The sequence below is a fragment of the Hippocampus guttulatus genome, chromosome 6, assembly GCF_054856545.1.
Source record: "Hippocampus guttulatus isolate MCC_2025c chromosome 6, RoL_Hgut_1.0, whole genome shotgun sequence".
Classification (NCBI taxonomy): domain Eukaryota; kingdom Metazoa; phylum Chordata; class Actinopteri; order Syngnathiformes; family Syngnathidae; genus Hippocampus; species Hippocampus guttulatus.
In genome coordinates, this window is record NC_141266.1 from 5,673,301 (window position 1) to 5,700,635 (window position 27,335).

The 27,335-nt window shown below is 42.9% G+C and overlaps 1 protein-coding gene across 2 annotated transcripts in view; it reads right to left on the reverse strand.

Annotated features, from left to right (window-relative positions):
* Positions 1 to 27,335, reverse strand: part of LOC147203366 (myelin basic protein-like) — a 40,589-nt gene that overhangs the window by 1,349 nt on the left and 11,905 nt on the right. For both annotated transcript variants that reach the window (XM_086112784.1, XM_086112783.1), the window contains one exon: positions 18,661 to 18,748. In XM_086112784.1, the coding sequence (XP_085968910.1) occupies positions 18,661 to 18,748 (88 nt within the window). The remainder of the gene's footprint in view (positions 1 to 18,660; positions 18,749 to 27,335) is intronic.

Below are 27,335 nucleotides of genomic sequence, written 5' to 3' on the forward strand. Positions count from 1 at the left end.
TCTTTGCAAGAAAATCCTCTGACATCAGCTTGTGACCTCAAACTGAACCGTATCTCTATTCTGCCGCAGGACAATGATCCAAAACGCATGAGCAAGTCACCTTCTGAAATGCTGTTTAAAAAAACAGATTTGAAGTCACCTAGTTCAAGTCTGGACTTGAGGGCGGCCCGGTGGGCGACTGGTTAGCGCGTTGGCATCACACCGCAGATGCAGGGTTCGATTCCGGCCTTTGTGTGTGGAGTTTGCATGTGCTCCCCGTGCCTGCATGAGTTATCTCCAGGTCCTCTGGTTTCCTCCCACATTCCCAAAAAAACATGCATGGCAGGATGATTGAACACTCCAAATTGTCCCTAGGTGTGATTGTGAGTGTGAAGGGTCATTCGTCTCTGTGCGCCCTGTGATTGGCTGGCAACTAGTTCAGGGTGTACCCCGCCTACTGCCCAAAGACAGCTGGGATGACTCCATCACGCCCACCACCCTTGTAAGGATAAGCTGATTTGAAAATGGATGGAAGTCTGGACTTGAATCTAATTGAAATGCTGCAGCCGCTACTGCTGGGGAAAAAAACTACAGTGTTGCTAATTCAAAGCAATTTTGCAAGGAAGAAAGGGCCAAATCATCTCCACAGAGATATGTCGGACTCATTGTCAGTTATAAAAAATACTGATTTCAGCATTTACTGCTCATGGTGGACCAACCAGTTATTTAGGGGTAGGGGAAGTCATTTTTCACTTGTGTATCTTGACATTTGTTTGATGATAAACTTTTAAGAGGGAAAACTATGGAAAAAAAAGAGCTTGAGAATGGGGTAAATACTTTTTCCACATCACTATTTTAAAACAGTTTCACATAAAACAACAAAAAAACATCCTCAACTTTTTGTCGAGAGGCGGCACATGGAGTAAGAAGGAACAGTTGAATGAGGATCTGTATAAAGATACGAGCATAGGAAATATTTAAAATTTTCAGCCAGAATTTGTATAACGCAGCTGTCTATTAGCCAACTCACGAATGGATAAACAAACACAGGTGACTTTTCCACAGGTGTGTGCGCGCGCAACTGAGCGACATTATATTCATGGCTTTAATTTTTTTTTTCAGAAATTAAATGTTTGCATTGCTCTGAGATGGAAACTGTTGATCTGCCTGCACTTTTTTTTTTAAGATGTTGCAAGGTGTATTAGATGCAGGCCACCAACACGTTATCCCTTATGCATTATTTTGTGATCCATTTGTTTCAATTTAGTTGTTGTTGTTGTTGTTTATTGAACATAAAACATATACAGTAATAATTTGACAAAAAATAAGGTAGATAAAATAGTAAAAAGAAAGAAATCAGTCTTCATTCAACACGGTTATTATGTTCAAGGGAGTAGGAAGAAGTAAAAAACGTATCTAGTCCTACCCCGTTATGTGCTTATATCTAATAAATCATTTTTATATCAATCAGAAAAGGAAAAAAAAGTAAGAAGAAAGAAGTCTCCATTAAGGCTCATACTTTACCCTTAACCGTGATATTTTTACAACTTTTGGTTTGTATCGGGATTATATACATCCACACCCTGGCACTCTTGTGTCAATTTTCTCTTGTATTCATAATGGATATTTCAATACCTTTCTCTATTTATCAACTAGTTCAGAATTAGTTCAATCATGCGTTCACTCATTCTTCCATTTTCTACACCGCTTATCCGATTCTGACTCGCAAGATGGCCGAAGCCAGCTATCTCACCAGACTTTGGGTGAGCGGCAGGGAACACCCTTGGACTGGACTCATATTCACGTTGATGCAGGTGATTCCTTCCCTTGAACATGAAGCGAGAAATTTGTATTTTTTTATTGGCCTGTGGACAGAGGTTGGAGACCCCCCACAGAAAGGTCTGAACCTATATTTTAACACACAACCCTTTTACTCTGATGGTCACTTATGAACACTCTGGGAATTAATTGTCAGCTAAAACAGACGTTAGCACAGTCACAGTATATTATTGTAATACCCTACAAGTAGATTTAACTCAAATATATAAAGGTATAGCGCTGCTTGACATCTCCTACACCAGAAGACGTTGGTGCCAACGAAACAACGTTCACACTGTACCGTGGAGGAATGGTGTCGCACTACATGAGACAATATGCATGCTAATATTGACTGAAACAATGGCCCTTTGTCAGAGCTGCACAGTTATTACAAAGGGACAAAAGGGTCCCGTGTCACTAAAATAACTCCAATAAGTATGGATTTCAACATGGTGACACTTACCAGATTTGGGACTTGAGAGCTACAGGGCTGCTGCCACATTTTAGCTCGCTACTAACACGAGGATTATGTGATTAGGACTCATTAGGTTCTTCATTGTAATCTTCCAGCAAGTCGCTTATGAATGTCTTTTATGCTCCTTTTCTCACACCAGTACAGTATTCACATAAAGTCAATAGTAGCTCATGCATAGAGTTCTCTTTTACTTTTATTTATTTATTTTACATGAATTGATGCAAAAATGGCAAGCCTGTCTTCAACACTCATGCAACCGAGTTAACTGGTCTGCAACTGGATTGCAATGAGTACAAAATGTTCCTGGGTTTTTTTTTTTTTTTTTTTGTTATTGATGGCAGTTTATTTCTCTTCAACTGTTTTGTGTATTCTACAAGTCACAGCAAATTTTTAAGGATGAAACCAGAAGTGACATGAGTCAGCATATACTGTATACTGTCGAGGGTGTCCAAACTCTGCCCTCAAGGGTCCTGCCTGTTTTCCAGCTCTGCCAGGAGCAACATTCAATTCATTCATTTTCCGAACTACTTTATCCTCACTCGGGTCACGTGGCGTGCTGGAGCCTAACCCTGAACCGGTTGCCAGCCAATTGCAAAGCAGCTAGGAGCAACAAACCTGATTCAAATACAGTGATCCCTCTCTATATCGCACTTCATTTATCGCGGCTTCAGTACATCGCGTTTTTTTTCCAAAGTACTGTCTTCAGAAAAAAACAAAAAGCCGAACGACTCAGAGGTTTTGTACACGTGCCTGTACTGTATATGCAACGGGCACTCATCGACCAATGACAGCACAAGTGGATATATCCCCAGAGCTGATTGGCTGTGCATCTTCGTAGCCTCTGCCATGCAGATTAAGATACACCCGACTCAACATGTCAATTAGTTATGACATGCCCGCTTGGCCATCACTGCCTGGTTAATTTTGTGCACAATTAAAAAACTTATACTTTATACTAATATCAATTGTGTTTACTTTTTTCCAGTTTTAAATAAATGTGTTTTTTTTAATGTCTTGAATTTGTAAAAAAACTTTTTTTTTTCCACTAATGATGGGTTCGGTGAATGTGCGTATGAATTGGTTGGGGTCGGTACCTCGAACAAGGTTAAGAACCACTGCTCTAGATCAGGGGTCCCCAACCGCCGGTCCGCGGACCGTTATCCGGTCCGCAGGGCATTTGGTGCCGGGCCGCACAGAAAGTATTTGCCTTAATTCCGTTTTATTTATTTCGGAATAATTATTTTGAAAAATTACCGGATTCTCCGTTACATCAGTCTGTGTCACGCTTGACACACGACATGTCACAGGTCACACTTGACTTCCGGGGTGAGAGGACGCTGGCGTGTATGTCGCCGCTTCTCACTCCAAACTTTTCCAAAACTTTTCAAAAGCTCAGATATTTCTTCTGATTTTTCTTTTGCCCTCCTGTTTTTGGACTGTTTGGACTGTGATTGATGTAACAAATCATAGCTTCACCCGATCAATCAAACCCCAAATCGTAACTTAGTCCACGGGCTAACGCCGGTAGCTTAAACTTACCGGCTGTCACCGCACCGGCCTTTCTCCCTCGTCATGGGGCGGCACAACTTCGCCGCCTTTGGGTTATTTCTGATACTTCTGACGTTCTGCCATCATCCAGTGACAGGACTACTCCACTATTCTGTCGCGGATCTTCTCCGGATCCGGAGGATTGCACCGGAGCCTCCACCGCCGGAACTGCACCATCATCCTGACATCGCTCGCCTGCCTCGACGTCGCTACATTCACCGCGGGTCGCGTAGACATGTTGACTACAAAAATCCTGGCTCAATCAACTCGACCTGGTCCACTTCTCGACGTCCTCCCAGAAACCGCGGCCGCAACACCAACTACTATGCAGTAGCCCGCCTGGCTAGGTCGGCTAACAGCACTGCTGCTGTCAAACATGACAACTCCGCTGTCAACATTGGACTGCTGAACATCCGCTCACTTACGAACAAGGGACACCTCATTCAAGACGTCCTCGCCGAACGCAAACTTGACTTCCTCGTTTTAACAGAAACCTGGCAACAAACAAACGACTTCGCTGCTCTGAATGACTCCTCTCCTCCCGGCTTTGTTTACATCTGCCGTCCCCGTGGCAACGGCCGTGGAGGAGGCCTCGCGGTAATCCACCGCGAGAAATGGAAAGTCTTACCAGTCTCCGTTCCTGCATCAAGCTCTTTTGAATGCATGGTGTTTAAACTCCCTGGACCCACGCCAACCATCATTGCCACAGTTTATCGCCCCCCGAAGCCACATAGCGATTTCATCAATGAATTTTCCAGTTTAATCACACACTTATCCACTCTCTCGCCAAATTTAATTTTGCTGGGAGATTTTAATATTCACATGGACAACCCCGACCTGCCACTCACAAGAGACTTCACATCCTACCTGGAGAGCCTCGCGATACACTGTCTTACTGACTTCCCCACCCACATCAAAGGCCACACATTGGACTTGGTTTGCTGCTCTGGCCTCTCCCCCTCCAAGCCCACTGCTGATGTTTTTCCTGAAACCGATCATTTCCTCCTCACTTTTAACATCGTACTCCGTCTCTCTACAATCAAAACCTCACGCCTCATTTCTTTTCGTAATACCAAAAATATCAACATTGACACCGTCTGCTCCATTAGTCTGCTCCATTATCGACCGTTCTCCGCCCCCAGACGCCCTTTCAAACCCGGATGACCTCACCGCTAACTACAATGCCTGCCTCACAAATATTCTAAATTCTCTCGCCCCACTGAAGACCAGGACTGCTTCATTCTCTACATCTGCCCCCTGGTTTACACCCGCTCTTAGATCATTGAAATCAAAAAACCGCCAACTTGAGCGACTCTATAAGAAAACCGGTCTCACCATCCATAAGGACATGTACACTACCCATATCACTAAATACAAGGACCAAATTGCACAAACCAAATCCAGCTACTACTCCGGCCTCATCCTCTCCAACGAAGGAAATTCAAGAACTCTCTTCTCCGTCATGAACAAAATCCTCCGGCCACCAAACTCTCTCCCCCTCCACCTGTACTCCACAGCAACCTGCAACTCCATAATGGAACACTTCAATCACAAAATCCTTAAGATCCATCACCAACTCCATCAAAACCTGCCTGCTCCCCCCCCCCCCCATCTGAACCTTCTTCTCCTTGTCATTTCTTCTCCAGTTTTGTTCCACCAACGACTGCTGAATTATCCAACCTCATACTCAAATCCAAGCCCACCACTTGCCAGCTTGATCCCCTCCCTTCATCCCTTGTTAAATCCTGCCTTCCTTCTGTGCTTCCTCTCATATCTGCTATTATCCACTCCTCACTCTCTTCTGGTATTGTCCCATCACTCCTCAAAACCGCTGCTATCACCCCCACACTGAAAAAACATGGCTCTGACCCCAACAACTTCGATAACCTCCGCCCCATCTCCAACCTTCCATTTATCTCGAAAATCCTTGAAAAAACTGTTGCTGCTCAACTCCACTCCCACCTGTCCCTTCACTCTCTCTATGAACCCTTTCAGTCCGGTTTCCACCCCCGCCACAGCACAGAGACTGCCGTAATCCGTATTGTAAATGATCTCCTCATAGCATCTGATTCCGGTTTAGTCTCCATCCTCATCCTCTTAGACTTCAGCGCTGCCTTTGACACAATCTCTCACCCTATCCTCCTCAATAGACTCTCCTCCATTGGTCTCTCCCACACTCCCCTCAGTTGGTTCCACTCCTACCTCACTGGCCGCACTCAGTTTGTCCAGCTCAAATCCTTCACCTCAAAGCCCTCCCCAGTCACCACAGGTGTACCACAGGGATCTGTCCTAGGTCCCCTTCTCTTCATCATCTACCTCCTGCCTCTTGGCCATATCCTCCGCAAATTTAATATCCACTTTCACTGCTTTGCTGATGACACCCAGCTCTACCTCTCCTGCAAGCCAAACTCCATACTCCCACCCCCCTCCCTCACCTCTTGCCTCTCAGAACTCAAAACATGGTTCACAACAAACTTTCTTAAATTAAATACTAATAAAACTGAAGTCCTCCTTCTTGGCACCAGATCCACTTTATCCAAAGTAAACAGTTTTTCCTTCAACATTGACAGCTCCCTAGTGTCCCCCTCCCCCCAGGTTAAGAGTCTGGGTGTCATCCTGGATAGTATGCTCACCTTCCACTCACATATCAACACCATCACCCGCACTGCTTATTTCCACCTCCGCAATATTACCAGACTTCGCCCTTCCCTCACCCCCCGCACCACTGCTATTCTTGTCCACAGTCTTGTCACATCCCGCCTTGATTACTGCAACGCTCTCCTCTTCGGCCTACCTCAAAAGTCCCTTCATAAAATCCAGCTGGTTCAAAACGCCTCTGCTCGCATCATCACAAAAACATCTTCCCAGCAGCACATCACCCCCGTTCTCCAACAGCTCCACTGGCTCCCTGTTCAACATCGCATCAATTACAAACTGCTTCTATATACATATATGGCCATCCACAACCTGGCCCCTCCTTACCTATCCGACCTTCTCCAGGTGCATATCCCCTCTCGCTCCCTCAGATCCTCGTCCTCCCTCCGCCTGTCAGTGCCCCCTGCCCGACTGAGCACCATGGGAGCCAGAGCCTTCAGTCACGCTGCTCCAAAGCTCTGGAACAACCTACCTCCGGACCTCCAAAACTGCACACCTCTTTCCACTTTCAAGTCCCGTCTAAAAACACACCTGTTCAGGATTGCCTACAACACATAGATCTTCCATTTCCTATGTTTTTATGATTTTATGTCCTGTTTTTATATAATATCTCGTTTACTAATTTTTACATTGTATTTTCTTATTGTCTGTACAGTGTCCTTGGGTGGCATGAAAGGCGCTTTTAAATAGAATGCATTATTATTATTATTATTATTATTATATATCAAGCCACGACCGATTACGCTAAAAACACAATGAGTAAAAAATGAGTAAAAAAACTGCTGGAGATCGCAAATGACGGCGACCTTAAAAGTACGTTCGAGCCAACTGGATTAAAGTTATGGCTGAATATTCTGAAATCGCCCCAATAGCACTGTTGCTATTTCAGACATGCTACCTGTGTGAGGCGGCGTTTTCTGCAGCAACGGCGACTAAAACAAAATTACAAAGTCGACTGGACATAAAACACACACTTGAGGTGTCATTGTCTCCTATTACCATGAGATGGGACCGTCTGGTTGCAGAAAATCAAGCTCGGGGCTGTGGTGAGTCGTCATTTTCATGCACTTTGAATTTGCATTGTATCGTATTTTGAAGGCATTAAACATGATCATCGCGATATGAGTGTTGCGGCCAGATTAGACGCTCCTTGTGTTTATTATATTTCGAAAACACCACCGTTTTCATGCAGCTCATACCATATTATTTTGTCGTATTATTTCCACCACACCTTAAATGCCGGTCCCTGAAAATATTGTCTGACATAAACCGGTCCGTGGGGCAAAAAAGGTTGGGGACCCCTGCTCTAGATTGTCCCTCGGTGTGAGCGTGGATGGTTGTTCGACTCTGTGTGCTCTGCGATTGGCTGGCAACTGGTTCAGAGTGTCCCCAGCCTACTGCCCGAAGACAGCTGGGATAGGCTCTTGCAACACCCCCCCCCCCCCTCCCCACCCGCGACCCTTGTGAGGATAAAGCGGATTGGAAAATGGATGGATGGATATTAATATTACTTTAAATACACTACAAAGACAAGATATATATATTTATTATTATGATTATGATTATTAGGCCGCCCCACCAAAACAATGCTCAGTTATTATTGTAAAGTAATATTATTGTCTAAATTGTAAAATTGTAAAAAAAAAAAAAAGTATTTGTTACCGATTTGCTTTACCGTTTTTTCTCTGATCAGTTCAGTTGTGAAATTTAGTGAACAAAAGGAGGAAGATCAACATCATGATGGTTTAAGGTATGCAGAGTGTGGGCCCTAAATCTCATCAGTTTTCCTCCTCTTCCAATGGCGTGAAGAGGATGTGAAGCCGAGCATTGTGGGACTGTGAAACGGAAAACATTCCTTTGAACAAACACGAGGAATTGCAGTATGTGGCTTTTGACCAAAACTCCTACCCAGCGGTGAAAGGCCCTCTGCTGTTACATTCATGCTGGATGTGAAGCACCCACAATGCAAGAAAAGACACTTCAGTGTCTCTAAAAATCCACGCAGCATTCAGGACTTCAGACGTTCAGCGATAAGACGAACAAGGGAACAACAAGATGATTGTATTTTCCCGGCAGGCTTCCTTAATGATCCTGACCTCCCATTTGAAAAATGACTTCAAACGATACATGTGGCTCCCATGCTAAAAATGCATTTGCTATTCATACGGCCGACACAATGAGATCACATTAAGGGTGCACTCACACCAGGCAATTTACACTAGGGTTGCACCTACTTAAAACCTTAAAGCGTCTTTTTTTAACTTCAGTGTTATGATCTGATCCGGGCTCAAGTACCCTCTATGCTGCCGCATGGATGAGAGGTGCGCTTGGACTTTATACAGGACAAGCATTATAATTCCTGTGACCATTCCTCCAGACAGTTGTGAAAGTTAACTGCATTATACGAATTAAAAGAACAACTTGGGGGAGGGTGAAGTGGGGTGGGGGTTGTGGGGGCATCAAGAATTCAGTCAGGCAGTCTTCATGAACTCATGAGTTTCATGAAGAGATGTCACACTCCACGGGCACATGGAGAAGTCCAACTCGGAAATGAACATTTATTAATTGCATTGCATATTACGAGCTGCATTATTGAGGCTATGAAATTCTTTACACTTTAATTGACCAGATTGTTCAGGGGTACCATCTTGTCCCGGAAGCAACCAAAAAATTCAGAGCTGTGTAGTAATGCATGTCGATTTGCTCTTCCTCTTTGATGTATCTATTGGGAACTCTGTTCTTCATGTTATTCAAACATCAGTGGCAGAGATGTTCATTTACTGTACTCATTTAAAACCTCCAAAGGGCCAAATCTGCATCTATGTGTTACTGTGAGAGTCAGCTCATTAAGTTGATGAGGTTACGCCACAGCACATCCCTTGACGAAATATGGCATAGCAACTATGTATTTATTTATTTATGATTCTGTCAAGCGTGTGTTGAATCAGTGCAATGGAGCTGTAAGGGCCGGCTTGAGTACCTACCCATCATTCCCTCATCTTGGATTCTTAATGTCAAACACACACACACACACACACACACACACACACACACACACACACACACACACACGCGCCACACATATCACACACTTTGGATAATTGTTCTGCCAGTGACTAGTTCAAGAGGCCACAAGGACACAGAATGTACTCAGTCTCACAACATGGTGAAAAAATACAGAGCGCATAGAAACACTCGGTGTTGCCGCATGACATCCGGAAAGAGGAAAATGAATGTGTCTGCATCATCGAAGACACATCTGGGACAAAATACTAGTAAAATAACAAACATTTTATATATGCAGCCAATTTCCATCAACAAAATCTCATCCCTTTGTGGGTGAAAGCGAAAAATCTGACATAGAAGGAAAGAGATCAGAGGCAAAAGAGAGCACTGAGAGGAAAGAGTGAATCTGAACAATGGTGTCAGAGCAAAGGACACTGTTTCAGTGATGGATGTTTCCCTTTCACAATCAGAGCCTTTGAGAGGGAAGGAGGGGCTTTATGATGGCAGTGATGGGGCTTGTGTCACCCTGTGTCTGACACTGCCATGGAGACAAATTACTGAACCAAAATACAAGCACAGCAGGGCTTCAACACACTTCCTTACCTATACAAACACACATTTCAGATGCGATCATTTCACACATTTATTGCTCAGCACTTGGCCACATTCTACGCATAGCGGATTGGAAACTTCCAAATTCAAATGCAGTGGTAACTCTACTTACGAAATGAGTTGGTCTTTCTGGAAGAAATTTCTTAACTAGAAAATCTTGTAAGTAGAGACGCGTTTTCCACGTAAAAGCTCTCATCCGTTCCAAGCCCCGCCAAAATTCAGACATAAATGTTTTCTCAAGCATAAATATGCATCAAAATATGTAACAAATACATGTTACAATTAGATAATTGCACAATAAATGAGAGTTGTGCATAATGTAAAAAAACTAAAAATAGAGTATAGAAAGAAAATGGTCATCTAACTTTTCACTGCGCCCTCATTGTTTTTTTGCCCTCTTTAGTTCATGTTCTCTGTCAGATGTGGCGTTTTGTAAAGAACTGATCCAAGGATGTTTGCTTTTGTCGGCTTTTAACAATCCTTCGAAAATGTCCACGGCAGACATCAGCATAGTGAGCGATCGCCCCACTGGTGAACAATTTTTCTGGGTGATTCACATTTATGTAAAGCTATCAGAACGCCTCAAGGCCCGAGCGGCGAATGATGAGGACCCTGCATAGACACTTACGGTAGGGGTCCCTCTTAGCCAATGGGATGCCAGGATGCTGCTCAGTAATAGCCAATGGCAGCGCAGCTATAAATATGTTGCATTCAGGAAACTGAGCTGTGAGTAGCAGGCCATACCATATTTTTACCTTTCGTATCTTGAAATTTCTTTCGGAACAAGAGGCAATCTTTTCCTGTTGAGACGTTTTGTAACTTAACAATTTTGTATGAAGAGACATTCGTAAGTAGAGGTACTACTCTAAAACCACATTCTACATACTGAGTTAGAATCATAACTTTTAACTGGTTTGCACTGTTTGTTCGCTGCTACTTAAAACTGTCCGAGCCAATTTGGCAGCCTGAGTAAATCTGGTACCTTCACCGGCGGTCCCAAAGTAGTCACAGTTGGTAAAGTAATTGCCTTGGATTGGACGAAGGAGCCAGGACGAGTAGTGAGCTATCAACAAACTCGATATCAAAGCAAATGATTAGTCGTTTTTAAGTAAAAACAAGATTCAACTGGAACTGTACTGCAACGGACAGCCAACAGTATGTATCTAAATAAAAAATGCATTCTTCGAGGGCCCCACTCTCCTCATCCCTTCACTCCCCCCAGCCAATCACAAAAGCCCGGTTTGTTTGTTACCTTTAGTGCCCCCCACCCCCACCCCCATAAAATCTGAAATTACAGAATTTATGAACAACACCACTGCAGTGTTACGAGTGTGACAATACTCAGTAATAACTTTCGGTACCACCAGAGGAAAATTCGCAGACCACTAGTGGTTCCACAATTTCAGAATCATTGTATCAGACAGATGTCTGATGTTACATCGGGAAGCATTTACCGCCCATGCTAGCGTCGCCATGGGATTTTTGCAAACAACTTAATGATTGGTCACGCAACACAAAATTCAATTAACTCTGGGCCACAAGGTCACAACCAGATCAAAGCTCTTGTGTATGAAGACACTTCCACCCGAAAGACATTCACGTCACTTCCATACAGTGAGTCAAAAAGCCTTGTGGCGACAGGAATTGCCCCACAACTAAGTATCATTTGTATGCATAAACCCACTTGTCTACGGGTATTTATTGAATCACTTTCAGTTCCTACAGGATGAATTAACTCGACGATATGAAGCATGAGTTTTCATCGCACCTGGTGGATGGAATCTGACTTGGTGTTCCATGAACCATCCAATTGTCATAACTTTACTTCAGATTAATACAAACCCCAATTCTAATGAAATTGGGATGTTGTGTAAGATGTGAATAAAAAAAACAGAACACAATGATTTGCAAATCCTTTACAGCCTATATAGCTGTATGGAGTTTGCATGTTCTCCCTATGCCTGCGTGGGTATTCTCCGCGTACTCCAGTTTCCTCCCACATTCCAAAAGCATATATGGCAGGTTGATGGAACAATCTACATTGTCCCTAGGCGTGACTGTGAGTGTGAATCGTTGTGTGTCTAAATGTGCACTGTGATTGGCTAGCAACTGGTTCGGGGTGCACCCCGCCTATTGCCCAAAGACGGCTGGGATAGGCTGCAGCACACCCGTGACCCTCGTGAGGACAAGCGAGTCGAGTAATGGATGGATGGTCATAGACAAGCAGTTTAACTTTGTTTGAACTGATTATTCATCTTTACATTCAAAATTGTTGGCGACATGTTAAATGAGACATTGCTATAAGCCAAAATGCTGCCTTGAGTCAAAAAAGTGTGCTTTGAGGAAAAAGAAATAGTGAGACTTAAGGGAAATAGTGCACCATTTGAGACATATGCACGCACAATGCTATGCACGTGTATAATGGGTCTACATTGGACTAGTTTATCACTATGTGTCAGACTCTGCATTGTCTGATCAAAAGACTGTTCACGAAAGATCACTGTACTTTTGCCCTCAACCCTGATGGGTTTCTATACTCCAATGCATCTACCACAATTCAGTCCCGCCCCAGCTCTCCATGCCATATTGGAGAAATGGTAACATAGCATGTGTCAGCAATAGACAGACACACAGGGGTTCGCTTTGCTGAGTGGGTGTCTGCTTCAGGCTGGTCCAAGTAATGGAGCCATTATCAGCTTTTAACAGCCACCCAGCTGATGGAGGTGTTTGCCTTTCAGTGGTAAAGCAGCACAAACAGGAAGTACAGCAATGAGGTACTCCTAGTCACGGAGCCTGGCCTTTTTTTTTCTTTTTTTTTTTTCACAAAAAAGAGAACCAATAAATTTGAACAAGTAAACGATCGCAGAATTGCTAATTTGCATTAAATGATCAGAGATTTGTTTCTAAATCCAATATACATCTTTGGAGATAATTGCTGAAAACATTTACAAAGACTGCAAACTATGTAGAACTGATAGCACCTTATGTTTGAATCCAACCCTTTTCCGTGTGGGCAAAAGTATGACGATATGTGACTGACACGTGGTTCTTTGGCTAGGTGTGACCTATTATATCAATCAGAACCACTGACCAAAACCATTGCAACCATTTCGAAACAAACAAACAAACACTGTTGTACTTTGTAACAGACATGGAACAGGTAGAGCACAGAAAACAGCAGCAGCTGATGATGAAACATGGTGAGAACTATAAAGGAGTGTGTGTGTGTGTGTGTGTGTGTGTGTGTGTGTTTAAATTGTTCTCACTCATCTCTTCATTTGTTTTGAATATATCATAGACACAGCATCTGGTGCAAGTTACAGACTGAAAACAGTCCACGAATAATAATGCAAGAAAAGGCTGGTGATACTTTGTATATTTGTTAACTCCGTTTCTTTCAGTACAGTTGATAGGAGCCAGCGGGGATGCAAGATTTACTTTTTTTTTTCAACTATAGTCTTCAAGGTCAAAAGTTTTGTAATCAGTTGTATGTACCATATTTTCCACACTATAAGAGGCACCCAAAAGCATTCAATTTTCTCATAAGCTGATGCACCTTATGGATCAATATTCAGATTTCTTGGACGTAGTATTCTAAATGTTCTGTAAAGCACTTTGTTCAAGCTGCAATGGTTGTGAAAGCTCTACATAAATAAAGCTGTATTGTATTGTATTGTATTTCCTTTAGAATAGCTCCATCTAGTGTACGCATAATGCAACCTCAGCCACTATTCTAGCTTCTATTCTATGCGCCTTATAATGCGGTGCGCTCTATATATGAAAACAAGTTTTAAAATAGGCCATTCATTGAAGGTGCGCCTTATACTCCGAAGCGCCTGATAGTACGGAAAATATGGTACTTGTTTAACTTTGAATGCAGCGTGCTCAAAACATTACCCCCCCCCCCAAACACACACACACACAAACACACACATACAACCCTATCTGGTGATGAGGTCTTAAGAATGAAATTGATTTGCACTGACAACTGCAACTTATTAAGTTATAGAATACCCTTCATCAATGAAATATACACTCTGCCGGCCACGCAGAAACAACGGCCAAACCGCGGACCACAGCGTGTTAGTGGGTAGGTCGGCTAATTCTCCTCGCAACAGCGATATTGCCGGCGTCAACTTCGGACTGCTCAACATCCGTTCGCTTACTGGGAAGGGTTGTCTTATCCAGGATATCCTCAGAGACCGTAAGCTTGACTTTTTTTGTCCTAATGAGACCTGGCAAACTCCTGGCGACTTTTCTCAACTTAACCATTCTACTCCCCCGGGTTTTGTTTACCTATCGAAACCCCGCGACACGGGTCGCGGAGGTGGACTCGCGATATTATACCGCGAGAAGTGGAAAGTTCTTCCTATATCTCTCCCTCCTCTCTCCTCATTTGAATGCCTCGCCTGTCAAATTACCGGACCCACTCCAACGATCATTGCCACAGTATACTGTGCCCCCAAACATCATTGTGACTTTTTAAATGAATTGTCTGTTGTCCTCACCCATCTCTCCTCTCTATCTCCAAATGTAATTATTCTGGGGGATTTCAATATACACATGGACAATACCGCCCTTCCGCTCACCATAGACTTCGCCTCTTCACTTGACAGCTTTGGCTTCCATCAGTTTGCAGACTTCCCCACACACACTAAAGGACACACCCTGGGTCTGATTTGCTGCTCTGGCCTCACCCACCCCCTCCAACTGTACTGCTGATGAACTCCCTATAATGGACCACTTCCTCACTTCATTTAACGTCACCCTCTGGCTCTCCACCTCCAAATCACCCCACATCATCTCTTACCGTAATATCAAAGACATCAACATTGACTCTCTCGCTGCAAGGATCGCCACTCTGACTCCGGACACAGACTCCTCTCCTGATGTTTTGCTTTCCCAATACAACACGGCCCTCACCAACATTCTCAATATGCTCGCTCCTGTCAAATCCCGCTCTGTCTTTTTCACTCGGTCTGCCCCCTGGTTCACCCCTCATCTCCGTTCCATTAAATCCAAAACCCGGCAACTTGAAAGACTCTACCGAAAAATTGGTCTCACTGTTCACAAGGACATCTACACAGCTCAACTTTCCCATTACAAGGACTCCATCTCTCAAGCCAAATCACAATACCACTCTGGACTCATCTGCTCGATTACTGGAAATACTAGGACTCTCTTTTCTCTCATGAACAAAATCACTCAACCCCCTGTCTCCCCCCCCCCCCCCCCAACTTTTATTCTTCTGACACCTGCAACTCTGCTCCTATTTTTTATTGAAAAAGTAATTAAAATCCACCAGCACCTGGGCTCCTCTGTACCCCTCCCCTCCTCCTGTCAACTGCTTTCCTCTTCTGAACTCCCCCATCCTTCAATAATCTCAGATGCCAGTACTAAATCCAAAACTTCCTCCTGCCTACTAGATCCCCTCCCAACAGCCCTGGTCAAATCCTGCTTACCCTCTCTGCTTCCTTTCATTTCAGCCATCATCCATTCCTCACTGTCCCAATGATTTCAATAACCTACGACCAATTTCTCACCTTCCTTTCATGTCCAAACTTCTTGAAAAAATTGTTGCCTCTCAATTTCACTCCCACCTCACCCATAACAATCTCTATGAACAATATGAACAATTCCAGTCTGGTTTCCGTCCCCGTCACAGCACAGAATCAGCCCTCTTAAAAATCACCAACGACCTTCTTATGGCAGCGGACGCCGGTCTAATCTCCATTCTCATCCTCCTCGACCTGAGTGCAGCCTTTGACACAATTTCCCACCCCATCCTCCTTAATAGAATTTCCACTTTCGGCATCACTCACACCCCCTTACACTGGTTTCACTCCTATCTCTCTGGGCGTTCTCAGTTCATCCAACTCAATTCCTTTACTTCACAGTCCCTCCCCGTCTCTTCCGGTGTGCCCCAGGGCTCTGTCCTGGGACCCCTCCTCTTCATTATCTACCTTCTCCCCCTTGGCAATATTTTCCGTAAATTTGGGATACACTTTCACTGCTTCGCGGATGACACCCAGCTCTACCTCTCCAGCAAACCCGACGCCTCCCTCCCACCCTCCTCCCTCTCACACTACCTTTCAGAAATTAAATCTTGGTTCACACATAACTTCCTCAAACTTAACAGTGACAAAACAGAACTCCTCCTCGTCGGTACCAAATACACCCTACACAAAACCAACAGTTTCTCTGTCACTATTGATAACTCCACTGTGTCCCCCTCCCTTCAGGTCAAGAGCCTGGGTGTCATCCTCGATAGCTCACTATCGTTCCACTCTCATATTAATAACAGAACCCGGGCATATTTCCACCTACGCAATATCAACCGTCTCCGTCCCTCTCTCACCCCTCACTCCACTGCTATCCTTGTCCACAGTCTCGTCACCTCCCTTATTGACTATTGCAATTCACTTCTCTTCAGTGTCCACAACAAATTCCTCCATAAACTTCAACTGGTCCAGAATTCTTCAGCCCGTATCATCACTAGAACCCCCTCCTTCCATCACATCACCCCCATCCTCCAACAGGTCCACTGGCTCCCTGTCAAACTGAGGATCAACGTCAAAATACTCCTCTTCACATTCAAAGCCATCCATAACCTTGCCCCCCCCCCCCCCCCCATCTGTCGGACCTTCTTCAAATTTCCGCTCCCTCAGGTCCTCAGCCTCCCTCCACCTGTGTACCCTCTGCCCGTCTCAGCACGATGGGGTGCAGAGCTTTCAGCCGCTCTGCCCCCAAAATCTGGAACCCACCCAACATCCATAATAGTGACTCTCTTCCCACATTCAAAACTCATCTCAAAACCCATTATTTAAAATTGCATATTCAGTTTAAACTCATCGCTTTTTTATTATTTATAATTTTATCTGTGGTTTTATTGCTCTTGTTTGATTGTAAGGTGTCCTTGAGTGTTTTGAAAGGCGCTTATAAATAAAATGTATTATTATTATTAGCTAGCATCCTCTATATATATATATATATATATATATATATATATATATATATATATATACAGTATATATATACTGTATATATATAATAAAAATAAACAGGGGTGTGAAGACTTTTTATCCACTGTAGAGACTAAATAATAAATGAAATGTATTATTACTCGGGCGGCCCGGTAGTCCAGTGGTTAGCACGTCGACTTCACAGTGTGCAGAGGTACCGGGTTCAATTCCAGCTACGGCCTCCCTGTGTGGAGTTTGGATGTTCTCCCCGGGCCTGCGTGAGCTTTCTCCAGGTGCTCCGGTTTCCTCCCACGTTCCAAAAACATGCATGGCAGGCTGATTGAACGCACTAAATTGTCCCTAAGTGTGAGTGTGAGCGCGCATGGTTGTTCGTCTCTGTGTGCCCTGCGATTGGCTGGCAACCGGTTCAGGGTGTCCCCCGCCTACTGCCCGAAGATGGCTGGGATAGGCTCCAGCACCCCCCGCGACCCTAGTGAGGATTAAGCGGTTCGGGAAATGGATGGATGGATGTATTATTACTCTACAATCAAATTTGCTCAAATTTGTGCTGAACACATTGAACTAACTCTGCCCTAATCAGCTGAGTTGCAGCATCACAAAAGCACTTCCTTCTGTTTTGTATGATGCATGCCCTTGTTAGGGTTGGGAGTGAGCTGCAATCTATCGTTGTTGACGTTAGTTAAAGCAGGGTATATCTGGACTGGTTGCCAGCCAATCGCAAGGCACAAGCAAACACACAAGACAATCTTGAGCAGTGGTTCTTAACCTGGGTTCGATCGAACGTGAGGGGTTCGATGAATCGGTTCGACGGAGCCTCTGCCATGGAGCTTAAGACACACCCGACTCAACATGTCGATTAGTTGTGACAGGCTCACCGTCACTGGCTGCAGATGATCACATGACATTGTTTGTCCAATCAGTGCTGCGGGAAATTTAGTTCGCTCAGTAGTCAACATTTGACTGTCGTGATAGTATGTCAAACAATTTTAAAAAAAAGTATACTTATGTCTTGAAATTTTACTTAGTTTTTTTCTGTTTTTAATAAATGCGGGGGGGGGGGGGGTTATACATCTTGAATTTGTAAAAAATATATATATATATTTTTTTTTCACTAATGAAGGGTTCGGTGAATGTGCATATTAACTGGTTGGGTTCGGTACCTCTAAGAAGGTTAGGAACCACTGATAGAGAGCCTTCAATGTACCTAACATGCATCATTTTGGAGTAAGGAAGAAGGCTGGATCCCGAAAACGCATCCAAGCATGGGGAGAAAAAGCAATTCTACAAAGGAAGCTCAACCCTAGTGCGGTAAACACTTGCCCGCCGCTGCGCTTCATTTTTTAAATCAATCCATCCTTTATGTCACACATATTAAGAACATTTTGGGAATCACTAGAAATTTCACAAACAAGTAAAGAAACACTTAAGATGTGAATGCTGAGAGGTGTCATTTCTTTTCTTTTTTTTACTTCTACCGTGATTGTGCTTCATGTAACAATTTTGGAGCAGTTTTGCTACAAGTGTGATCAGTACAACTTGCACCTGTACATATCCGAATGCACACTACAAGGTTGATTAACTTACCGAAGACTTCATCTTGTGTTTCAGGCTCTTCTGCTGATGTGGTTGGTGCTGCTGGTCCTTCCTCATCTTTGGTCTCAGGTGAAGAGGCCTTTGGGATACAAAAACAGGTTTAGAAGCTGAGTTACCATGGAAACAGCAGAGCAGGATCACTGGTGAGAAACAAAGTCACACCCACTTAATTGATTGGCCTTTTAAATAGCCAAGCTTTGTGTTGTTGTCTTCTCAAGGTCAATGTACTGTGATGCTACATCTTAACCTTCATACATTCATTGTAGATATAAAGGCTTGACAAGCCGCTTGATTCAGAATGCATTTATTAATGTTTACACTACACAATTTCTACACTGATCAATCAAGCATTTACATTTTTTTTAATATTTAGTCAAATGAACATAAACTTGCACATGCAAACACAGAGATCGTTCATATATGGTAGTGTGATTTCTTTTTCGACTCAAGATATTTTCGCTGCAGCTTAAATTGCATTGCCATTTATTAATCAGTATAACACCCCCCCCCCCCCCCCAACACAAACACTAAGTTTGAAAAGTATTTGTGCAAAGCTTTCATTGTTATAAGCTCTTCTTCATCTAATTTAGACATTGCAATCCGGTTATTGAGAATAACTTACACAGACTACTCCAGAACTATAAAATGTGGACACCAATTTACCTGTCTTGTGTTGACTTTGAAAGGGTTTTATTTATAAAGGGTACCTGGAGTCTACCTGCTATATCGCTTAAAAATGAAATGATGGTCCTAATTATCCTGTACAACACACTGGTTAAGAATGTACTGTATATATTGTAATTTCTGGACTGCAAAGCACATTTGATATTAAAAGCCACAGCAGCAAAATTCTGCCATTCACAAAAAAGAGTTGTATATGGGCCGATTTGCTTTATTTGTCATGGGTTTAAACGTTATAACATTGGAGTTTTGCAAAGAAAGAGGTCACACAAACATATTTTTTCAACTTTTAAATGACCTTAAACGGAAAGTCAAATTCTAAAATGTGTTTTTTCAATCAGAAGTTTGATGCCCCACTAGTCTAAACACGGTATTCTGATTACTGTATTTTCTATTAGGTGCACCAAAAAGAATTACATTTTCTCAAAAGCCGACAGTGCGCCTCATAATTAGATGCGCCTGTTAGTGTGTTCCTATGCCAACTAGTGGTGATTATTAGCAGGAACCAATTGTAACCTAAAAGGGTTCTGCCCGACACTAATTGACATGTGTATTCGCCAACACACACGCAAACAAATAGACAACTACTTTGTGAGCTCTGCACAACCATTATGAAACAAAGATAAAACCAAAAGCATAGTTACCTACTGACTAAACAAAGAAGGAGAGAAGCAAGACTTGCAAGGATGTTTAGCCCCTTGTGGACGTGAGCCCACGAGGTTTGGGTGCCTTTTTGTTGAATCGTTTGTCTTCATAACGTTTGTCTGTCATTTATTGTTTTGTCCATGTTTGTGACCAGTTATCATTGTTACAGCTGCAGCGGTTGTGAAGGCTCAAAATAAGTGAAGCTGTATTGTATTGTATTTCCTTTAGCGTGGCACCATCTAGTGGATGCATAGTGCAACCGCAGTCACTATTGTAGTTTCTATGTGCCTTATAATCGTACATATGAAAACAGTTTTAAAACTGGCCATTCGTTGAAGGTGCGCCTCATAATCCGAAGCGCCGTTTTGTGCAGAAAATCCGGTAATATTGGCTTTGTGGTAGGGCTGGGCGGTATATCTTTATCGTCTCAAAATCGAGACATCAACATTCACGATATTGATATAGAAATGAGGACCATATCAGTCATGTGACATTACCACGCTTATGTTGCATGTAAAGCTCAGTTCAACCAACCATAGTCTTCCTTTCGAGTTTGGCGCAGATGGCATTCATTTTGCGAGGGGTGAGAGGGAAGAGGGACATACACAGTATCAGAATAAAACAGCCCACACTCTTTACACCCTCTCTCAGTCTCTCTTGCTGTCGCATGAAATAAACTCGCCGACAAGCTTGTGCAGTCCTCTTCATCACACAGCAGTCCAAGCCTGCCCGTGGATTTAGCACTCCGTCACGCCGTCAGGATGCACTGGCAAACTTTGAAGCATTACAGTGAATGGTCACACAGTGACACCGTGATGGAGTCGCGACAGGGTAACGCGGGGGTTGTGTTGATTTAACAGGGCCAGCAGCTTCGTTCCAGAGGAGTCCAGTTTCCTGAGTATTTTTGTCCAAAGAGGAAATAGTTACAAATGTCCAAATGTAGGGTGTTTATAAACACTCTTCAATGAACAAAAATACTCAAGCACATTATTTTGAAACGAAGCCGCTGGGCCCATTTATTCAACATAATTCTCAGTGAACCCTCCGTGATCCCCATCATGACTCCATCAAGGCATCCCTGTGTGACCATTCACTTAACTCTTGACTCTTTACATGCAGCCTCTTCCAGTAAAAAAACCTCATCATCCAAGCCTACCACTGAATTACACAAGTGACTGATATGAAGATTCAGTATGAGCTCAGACTCCAACAGTTTCATTTGTCCACTGTGAAATGTTTGGTAATTTCATTGGTCGTAAACGTTATTACTTGAGATGTGCACAATACGTCATGCTTTCATTGCATTTTCCTGTCATGGAATTTTGACTATCATTGACATTTGAAGTCGGCCTGGCGCCCAGTGGTTAGTGTGTCGACCTCACATTGCATAGGTTGTGAGTTCGATCCCAGCTCTGGCATTCCTGTGTGGAATTTGCATGTTCTCCCCATGCCTGCGTGGGTTTTATCCAGGTAGTCCGGTTTCCTCCCACATTCCAAAAACATGCATGGCAGGGTGATTGAACACTCTAAATTGTCCCTCGGTGTGAGTGTGAGCATGGATGGTTGTTTGTCTCTGTGTGCCCTGGAATTGGCTGGTAACCGGTTCAGGGTGTCCCCAGCCTACTGCCTGAAGACGGTTTGCATAGGCTCCAGCATGCCCTGCGACCCTTGTGAGGATAAAGCAGATCAGAAAATGGATGGATGGATGGATCTGCATTTGAACCAATCTCACATGTTGCTGAGTAATAATGAATTTCACAACCATTCAATAAATTATTCGAATTGGGATTAATTCCGGCACTTACTGTTGACATGATGGTGTTTACTTCAAAACAAGAATCAGCTATCCAGAGGTAATTCAGTAGTTTGCTTGTGTGACTAATTTTGAAGAGGTCTCCAATACATAACACTCATCACTTGTAAGGTGCATCATAGCCGCAATAAAATATTACATTTACTATGACTCCTACCATTGGATGGATGGATTTACAAGAGTTACATAACATCATGTACTGGTAGATGATAAAAATCACAGAAATGTGGACAGTGGAGTCAAGCTAAATATATATTTCTACTACCTGTGGAAAGTAATATATATATATATATATATATGCGACTTGCAGATCTTATCTGTGCATGTGTGGGAATCAAGTTTGGGGAAGAAAAAAAAATCGGTTACCAAACAAATGAGCGACCATTTAAATTTAAATTTTTATCCCAGTCTAAACGTGTATGCCTAACTGTACACCTTAAGGGTTGCAAGCACTGTTAGAAATACTTCAAAACGACTCTGCTCAATGGAATTCATAGGCTTGAATGTTGGCTGAAAAAACATCATTGCAAATCTCCAAAAAGTTCACCCAGAAATGAGAAGAAGATATGTGGTTGTCGCACAGCTGTCATTGGGTTGTACGACTGCACGATGTCTTTCGATACTTATATGGCATGTGTTTGTTTATTGTAGTTGCTTGTTCTTGCAATAAAGAAGATTCTGATTTCAGAGGTTTGAGTTTCACAGGACGCACTGCAGCCGGTCATTTAGAACCTGATTCCAGTCCCTTGATCCGTCACTGAAGAAACGTCCTACGTGTCCCTTCTGGGAGGATTCACAAAAAACTCCAAACCCTAGACATCAGTGCAAACAAGGCGTTCAAAATGAAGTTGCGAGCGGCGTGGGAGCGATGGATGGCAGTTGGTGAACACAGCCTGACTAAGATTGGGAGGCAGCGCCAGGACAGTTACGCCACAATTTGTGAATGGATTGTGGATGGTCAGGCGAATGTGTCTGCTTGCACTTTTGCTCAAGCTTTTGCAAAAGCCGGCATCATTTCTGAGGAGCCGCACGGCAATGAGACTGATTCTTAACAATGACGTGAGGGAACCTGGCGTTTTTGCTGAAGAACCTGCGCAGCTGTTCATTTCTGATAGAGAAGATGACGACATTGACGGATTTGTGGAAGAGGATTGATTAAAAAAAAAATAACGTGAGTACATTTTTAAATACTTCAATAAAGTACAATCGAACTCAGTTTACTACCGCTGCCTTTTTGAAAACATACGCTCGCGTGAATGCATGCTACCGTATTTTTTAAGCTTGCGTATGTTTTACCACGCCGTGCGTCCAATAATACAGTGTGCCTTATGAATGTATTAAATACAGAAATAACATCCATATCTGGGTCTGCGGCTTTTAATATGGTGCGCTGCCTAGTCGCGAGTATTCGATATACACTCACACTCACCATTGATGTGGTGCTGCAGGCGACACGCGGACCGCTCCATTCAGGAAGTCCAGACATGGGCATAGTTTATAAGCCCCTGAATCAAGCGAGGCTTTCTGAGGTAAGGTGTGTCACAAGTTTACAATGTGGAACCATAATTATACAGTTTGTTTTGAGCCTTAATTATGCTTAAAATAAAAGTAAAACAACTAGGACTGATTTTATTGTGTCACAAATTTGTAGTCAATATGTCCTCGTTTGATGTATATGTGGTTTGCTTTAAATTTATTTATTTATTTTTGTTAACATACCGACATCATGTTACTTGTTCCGATCTCACGTTTTGAACAGGTATGATACTGGTTTGGCTGCCGCATGCATGTCTGATCTCGCTCACCATGGTGCAAGGAATGCTCAGAGTTTGTATGAACGCTCAGATGCATGGAAAATGAGAGGCAACGTTGCCGCTGCGCCTATTTGTAAGTGTAATTTAACACGCAAGACACACATCTAACACAACTGTGGCTTTATTCAACTTTGTTTGAATGAAAAATGTGGAAATGACAATATTGTGCCATCTTAAAATTTTGTAATTAGTTTACAACTACCGGTAAATACAAAAAAAAAAGAGAAAAACAATAGCATAATTGCTCTAGATTAATCACAACGACTGTAACCATGCTTGCACGTTCATCTAAATGAAGTGCCTTGCTACAACAGTGCTGGTAACACAACCACAGAAGGCTGACATTTATTTGCGAATGAGACTTGTGCTGTGTTACGCTTTCCCCTAGTGAGGTCACCTGTGACATTGAACCCTCTCACAAACATTGGCAATGACAGCATTATTTACCTTGGAGAACATCTCAGCATGTGGATTCTTGAGATGTTTCTCAAAATGTGTTGTGTTCGTCCCACGCATGACCGTTCCACATTCTTTCGACTTGGTCTTTTTTTTTTTTTTCCTTCATCGTGGACCATGAAACGGTCCACAAATTCTCTCACCACTTTCAACCAGCTATGGATGTTATCGCACACTTTCACCATCAAATCTTTCTCCTCTCATCGGGAGCGTGATTGAAGTGACGAGCTTCCGTTCACCACTCCAGTCGACCTCTGATTGGTTCTCGCCTCGCTTTGTCCTGACTGTTCCATTTTCGAAGTGGTTCTTTTCTCCTACCCGTGTTTGATTCCTTCTTCTGATTGGATTTCATCACGGTGGTTTTTCATTTGTCTTTTATTTGTTGTCAAAATTGTCAATCGATTTAGTTATCGTTATTGTATCAATGAATGATTTCTAGTTTGTTTCATCTGCAAAAAAAAAAATATCTGAGACGATATGATGACAAAAAAATTTCAGTTGATGAAATTAACAGTGGTTGGCAGCTCTTGCAGTCATATCAAACTCATGTTAAATGGGAGCCAGCACACACCTGCTACAATTTTCAGTGCCCGTGATTAACCCTCCCAAAAAGCTCAGCAATTCTTGTATGCTTTTCCTGACATTTTTGTAGTCGCATCTTATGTCACAAGCTATGGTCCAGAGAGAGCTTTCATAGCATCCAAATGATCTCATGGCTCAAAGGTATCAGTCTGGAGAAGGGTACAAAAGGCAGTAAAGACAAGCATCAAGCAAGAGAAAATATTTCCTGTTCGCTAGCACTGCTGACACACATGCACATCAGAATGGCACATTCAGTATGTTTTACTTTGACTTAATGAAGGTTGAGAAACTGTGGATGTGGCCTGCGGGCACTACTCTGCACACATGTGCTCCAAGGCTGCATTCATACTGCGGGCATATCTGATTCAAATCAAAATTTGTGCAAATGTACAACTTGGATTTGAGAACATCGTTGACCGAACTGACAATTTGCAATGGAGGCGTCCTACAGCACGTCATTCAATTGCGAGAGCGGCAACAAATATAAATATAAATACTTTCATCCTCTGTCCAGGGAATGCTGTTCAATTTCGTTGATGTGCTCCATTCTTTACCGTTCCGCACAACGATTGGCATGCTCTGCTCTGGGGGATTGAGTAATGTCACGGACAGTCAAAGCCGATTTGTGTGTTTGCAGCTGTTCAGGCAAACGCATCCTGCCCATCGGATATGAAACTACGGTACCTCCCAAATGTGGTTTCAATCAGTCTCGCAAAAATTGGGCTTCATCCTATGTGACTGTTCAGACGAGAAAAGAGCCATCCACTTTCAATCTGAAAGGGCTAAATAAAAAAAGAAATTGGATTTTGGCTCACAGGCTGAACAAGGCCCAAATCTTTAAAATTCATCCATGAGATTAGCATGTCGGGTAAAGAAAAACAAAACGATCACAACAAACTCCGGTGCTCATTTGAGAACCAAATCAAATTGTCGTGTCCTTGAGGGTCTCGAAAGGCATTTTTAAATTTAGTTTATGTATTTATTATTGTGGCGCCCTGAACATAATTGTCCAACAAATCGAAAATATTTTCACAAAGCATGAATATTTGCATGGAACATGACACACTTTGGTCAGATTAAAATAACAAAAGAGCATTCATGACTACAGTTAAAAACGTATTATTGAAGATGCAGGGTAATTTAATCTCATCCGGTTTCAAGCATGAGCCTAGTTAAAGCGGATGGATTGAGGACAAACCCTGAGAACTCTGCACAAGACAAAGCTAGGGTGCCCACTGTACAGTTATTTTTAAGATGTCGGTGTCACAACACAAACCACTCAGACAGCCTGAAACAAGCCAAGTGGGTTGGTCACGCTACTCACATTGAGAACAAAAGCAGTGTCAAGCTGAGCCTCAGGCTCCCTCATCTGGAGAGTTCATTTGTCCTTTTCTTGCATGGTTTTTCGTTTTGTTTCAATAATTGGTTTCCTACTTTGGTTTGACATTTGGATTTGATTTTACAATTAACTTGTACATTTCCATTTGCAATTAGGGAAGTATGTTTACCTTTTTTGTGAATCCCAAGATGTCGGGTATCAGAATCAGAATCAGAGTCATCTTTATTGGCCAAGTATGTAGAACACACAAGGAATTTGTCTCCGGTATAACACGCTGCATTAGTATCATCGTAAACAAGGACATTACAAATAGGTATTCATTTGCCTTTTCGCATCCTTCATTCTATTTATCGGCATTTTCAGCATTTTCACCTCATGCCAATGTAATACTTCTGAAAAAGTGTGGCAGGCAATCTGACACCCTGGCCTTGTATTCTCGACCTCTTGAGAAAACGGTGACTTCTCGTAAAATATACTGCTTTGCCGCGGTATATTTAATCGTCTTGGTGTTACAAGAGGCACAGTAAGTCTGAATACACAGTGGCCCCCATGGCCTCGCATCACATCCTCCAGTACACGCTTATGCTGAGACAGCAGAAAATGAAATCCTTTTTACAGCTACTCAGCAGGAACTACCTTATAGTGATGTGTCACAAGAAGGCAAGTGAGCAACGCAATGTTGACTATGCTTCCTCTGAAGAAATACCGTACGGGAGCAGTTGTTCTTTTGGTATATTTCCGTGATACCAAATTTTCCAGAGAGCTACAAAACTAACAATGGGAGAAAGTTAGTTTTCAGGTGTAATAAGAGGCGTAATATTCCACACTCCCCAATAGGAAAAGATCTCTCTCTCTCTCAAGACATCTATTTGACTTTGATGTTACTATAGTGAATCCAAAAGGAAACAAATGAGAAACTGACCAACTGCAACTTTATGGCCACTTGCACAATATAATGACATCCATTACAAGCTGGACAGCAAATATTGCACTTTTAGAGAGCGTTCAAGGCTCCAAGAGAGGTACTTACTTAACAAAATTACACCAATACAATTTTTTTTCTTTAATTGTGGCTGTAGCTTTCTCCAGCTGCCATAAAGCCTCGCCCAGAAGGTTTGCACCTGGCACAATCTGCTTTTAACCAAAGTATTTTCATCTGTCCATCCCTTCTATGTACCGCTGACCCGAATAAGGCTCGCGGGTAGGGTAGGCTGGAGTCCATTCCAGATGACTTTGGGCAAGAGGCAACCCCACCAACCTGAAATGGTCGCCAGGCAACCTCAGCAGCAACAAATAGACAAATAACCATTCACTCTGACGAACAATTTAGAGTATT